The sequence below is a fragment of the Limulus polyphemus genome, unplaced genomic scaffold (assembly GCF_000517525.1).
Source record: "Limulus polyphemus unplaced genomic scaffold, Limulus_polyphemus-2.1.2 Scaffold2794, whole genome shotgun sequence".
NCBI lineage: Eukaryota > Metazoa > Arthropoda > Merostomata > Xiphosura > Limulidae > Limulus > Limulus polyphemus.
Genome location: NW_013668404.1, coordinates 119,852 through 123,342, shown reverse-complemented (window position 1 = coordinate 123,342; position 3,491 = coordinate 119,852). Strand labels below are relative to the sequence as shown.

The 3,491-nt window shown below is 30.2% G+C and overlaps 1 protein-coding gene across 1 annotated transcript in view; it reads left to right on the top strand.

Moving 5' to 3' along the window:
- Positions 1-3,491, top strand: part of LOC106467914 (transmembrane channel-like protein 5) — a 28,424-nt gene that overhangs the window by 9,971 nt on the left and 14,962 nt on the right. Inside the window, 5 exon segments of the mRNA XM_022396135.1 lie at positions 263-374; positions 377-540; positions 1,053-1,219; positions 1,524-1,674; positions 1,994-2,167. Of these exon segments, the coding sequence (XP_022251843.1) occupies positions 263-374; positions 377-540; positions 1,053-1,219; positions 1,524-1,674; positions 1,994-2,167 (768 nt within the window).

Below are 3,491 nucleotides of genomic sequence, written 5' to 3'. Positions count from 1 at the left end.
TGTTAGGTTAAAACATTTTGTTCATTATGTAAAGGGTAGAAAAGTTATGCAAATCTGACGTAATTAGGCTGTGCATTATTTGACCCATACATTTTTTATGCAGTTTTATTAGAAGTATTATTTTTTAATATCGTATCCACACGTAATTGAATGTGAAAGATATCTGTAAAAATAACTTTTGAGGAAAGCAGTTGAATTCTGAGTAGATTACGTTGCTATAATAATCTTACAATGGTTTTGTGTTTTCTTTCCTTTTTTTTAGTGGTGCGATCAGCTAAAATATAATACAAAAGAACTGTTTTCATCCTTTGATTTGTGGCATTCCCATTTGAAGATGATACAAGGTCATTTTGGGTCAAGTGTTGCATCTTACTTTTTTTCCTACGCTGGCTCCTCTTCCTAAACTGTGGTCTTTTTCTTGTACTTTTGGCATTCATCATTCTTCCACAGATCATCTGGGTCAAATCTCAGGACAGTCAACTAGGTGTTGAACAGAGTGAAGATGTTTTATTTACGGGCCTGGAGCTATTAACTGGAGCTGTAAGTTTTGCTGGTGATAAATAGTATGAAATTACTAGAACAGAAATCTTTTACTGGTGAAACTTAGTTTGAATGGATGGCAACTGCCTGTTGTAGAAACACAAGTATAGAGGACGGCATTTCGTAAGTCTTCTGCCTTTCATTTCAGGACCTGAAGATGAAAAGTGGAAGACATTTTCGAAACATCCATCTCTATACTTATGTTTTTACGCTAGCTAGTATTCATCACGAATACTCTGTCGAAACAATCTATCAAACAAGTCTTTCACTGTTTGTAAAAAATTACATACACCTAAAAGGAATACTTAAACTGATATCATATTTTATTTTCACAGATCAGTATTTGTAACTGGTTACGAAAAAAGGTTATTAATGGCAAACTTTGTATTCTCAACATTTATATTCATATTTATCTAATTATCAATACTGATTTTGTGAGGTGAATTTTTTGTATTTTTTGTTTTGTTTCTGTACATAAGATCTTATTCTTTTGCATGTTATCTTAATTCCAGGGCTATTTTACCGATTCCTATATGTATTATGGGTTCTACACCAATGAAACTGTTGGAGGAAGGCATGATAATAATAATCCTATATCTGGAAGCTACAGCATTCCTCAGGCCTACTTACTTGTGAATTGTGCTTATTTTATTATCTGTATAGTTGTCCTTACTTTTAGGTATGTATCTTATTCTCTTATTTATAAAAACAATAATCACAAGATCTTATTTTTTTAATAGTTGCTTTTTTGTTATTTTTATAGTTTGCTAAAAATCGCAAAAGATAAGTCTACACAAAAATTATATTTAGTCTAACTACTAAATTTTTCCTGATTAAAATTGTTTGAGAAATAATGTACTGCCCTCTCAACATTTCATATTTCTTTTCTAATATTACATAAAGTACCTATCTAAGATTATGCAGCCTGAGAAAACACCGAATTGGGACTATTTGCTTGATTAATAATACCATTTTCTTTCTAGCCTGGCTAGATCTTACAAAAAGAACTATCTGACAGCATCGGGAGAACTTAAAAACGTCTTCTCGACAAAAATCTTCTCTGCGTGGGATTATTCGATAGAAACTCAAAAAGCAGCCAAGTTGAAGTCTCACAGTATTTATAATGAACTACAGGTAATGTTGATACTTGAGTAAAGCATGCTGGTTTAGCCATAACATACTGTAAAAAGGGAAGATCAAAATGAATTGGTACTTCACCATCTTTTACAGAATTGAGTAAAAAAACTGTGTTAATAAAGTATCATTATAGAATTTCATATTTCTCTGAAACGTAACTAGGAACTTAAAATCATTTTGCGTTTTTTTTTATAAGTCAGTTATCTTAAATTAGTGAATGTAATATTTATTACGATCTACCGTTACATGACAGGATAATCAAGTTTAAGTAGAAATCATCTGTATAATTTTTTGTGATTCCTCTGTCATTGTATAGGAACTCTTATCAGCCCACTCGCATGAAGAGACAACGGACACTTGTTCTACAAAACTTGTGAAACTTCTTTCCTTCTTGGGTATTAATATCTTTATCATGGCAGTCATTGGAGGCATAGGCTACCTTATATTTTTCATTTTGAAGAGGAGTGTCGTAGAAGATGGTCTTGCTAAGGTATGTTGTAACAGAAATGTAAAAATGTGTTTATGAGGAGATGAGGATCCTTTTGGGTAATTAAATTTAATATTTTTAACAGTTTTTACACTGGAAATGTTTTTTTTTTTAAGCTGTTAAAACTGCAATGTTTCAGCCCATTGGAAAAGGTTTAAAATAACTTTTAAATTTGTCATTGTTTTTAATCATATATAGCATGAAGGTGGTCCTCTTCTATAGGATGAAACATTAATGTTTTAGTTGCGTAAAAATATATTTCCACTATAAAGTCAATCACAGTATTAAATTTATGTGTTCTTTAGGGAAACCATTGCATATTATACCAAGGATTAGTCATTTTCTGGCTTCAACCAAGTGTTTGGTTAATATTTTAACAATTGATTATAAATTTATTATAATAAACGACCAAAAATTAATTTTTACAATTTATCCAATATGGAAGTGTTTTTGAAAGCAGGAAAAAAACTACATTAATCTTTATTTAAATGACAACAACAGATATTTTGAATGAGTGGATAATCCAAGTTAATCTTTCACATTACATGTTTTATAATTTTCTGCAAGTGTTAACAGTTTATTTGTATTTTTAATTTTTTTAGTGAAGTGAAACCTATCCTTATATTTGTAATGTCCAAAACTTATTTATTATTAGATAAATGTTTTCAAGCTGTTCACTCTACCTCAAAGCTAAAAATTGATGTTTTTTTGTAGAAGTTAGCTATATATCACTTTAAAAGAACATCAAAACTGTTTGTTGTAAGAAAAATTCCTACATTTTTTGTAATTTTGCTTTATTCACTATCTTTATCTGTTATAAAGTTCTTTTGGATGACTTACCTTATCAATGAAAGCCGATGTAAGTCATATTTATAGTTCTTGATTGGTTGTGTGAGCTAATATGTTTGAAATAATTATTCCTAAATGTACCCTAGCTTTGTTTTTATGAAACAAAATCAGAGAGAACGTAGCCTTCATTACCATCACCACAACAAATGGTTACATAAAAGGTTTGTTTAATTTAATAGTGCTTACAACATGTTAACATATATACTCTCTTCATTATGGACATTTTTATTGTAAAGATTTTTTTTCTCCAACTAGTCAACATGCATGAAGTGGTAACCAAACAAAACAGGCAACAGCTACTCCATGGTGGCTTGAAAATTACATGATTATTATTCTTATGTTTTGAGACCCCTCCAAAAAAAGCTGAATTTGCTCAATATAGAGAACTTAAGTTATATATATCATATATATTGTTACGTCTCCGTTTTTTAATTGATTTTCCGTAACTTCGTACCGACGAAACTTAAGCGACACAAGC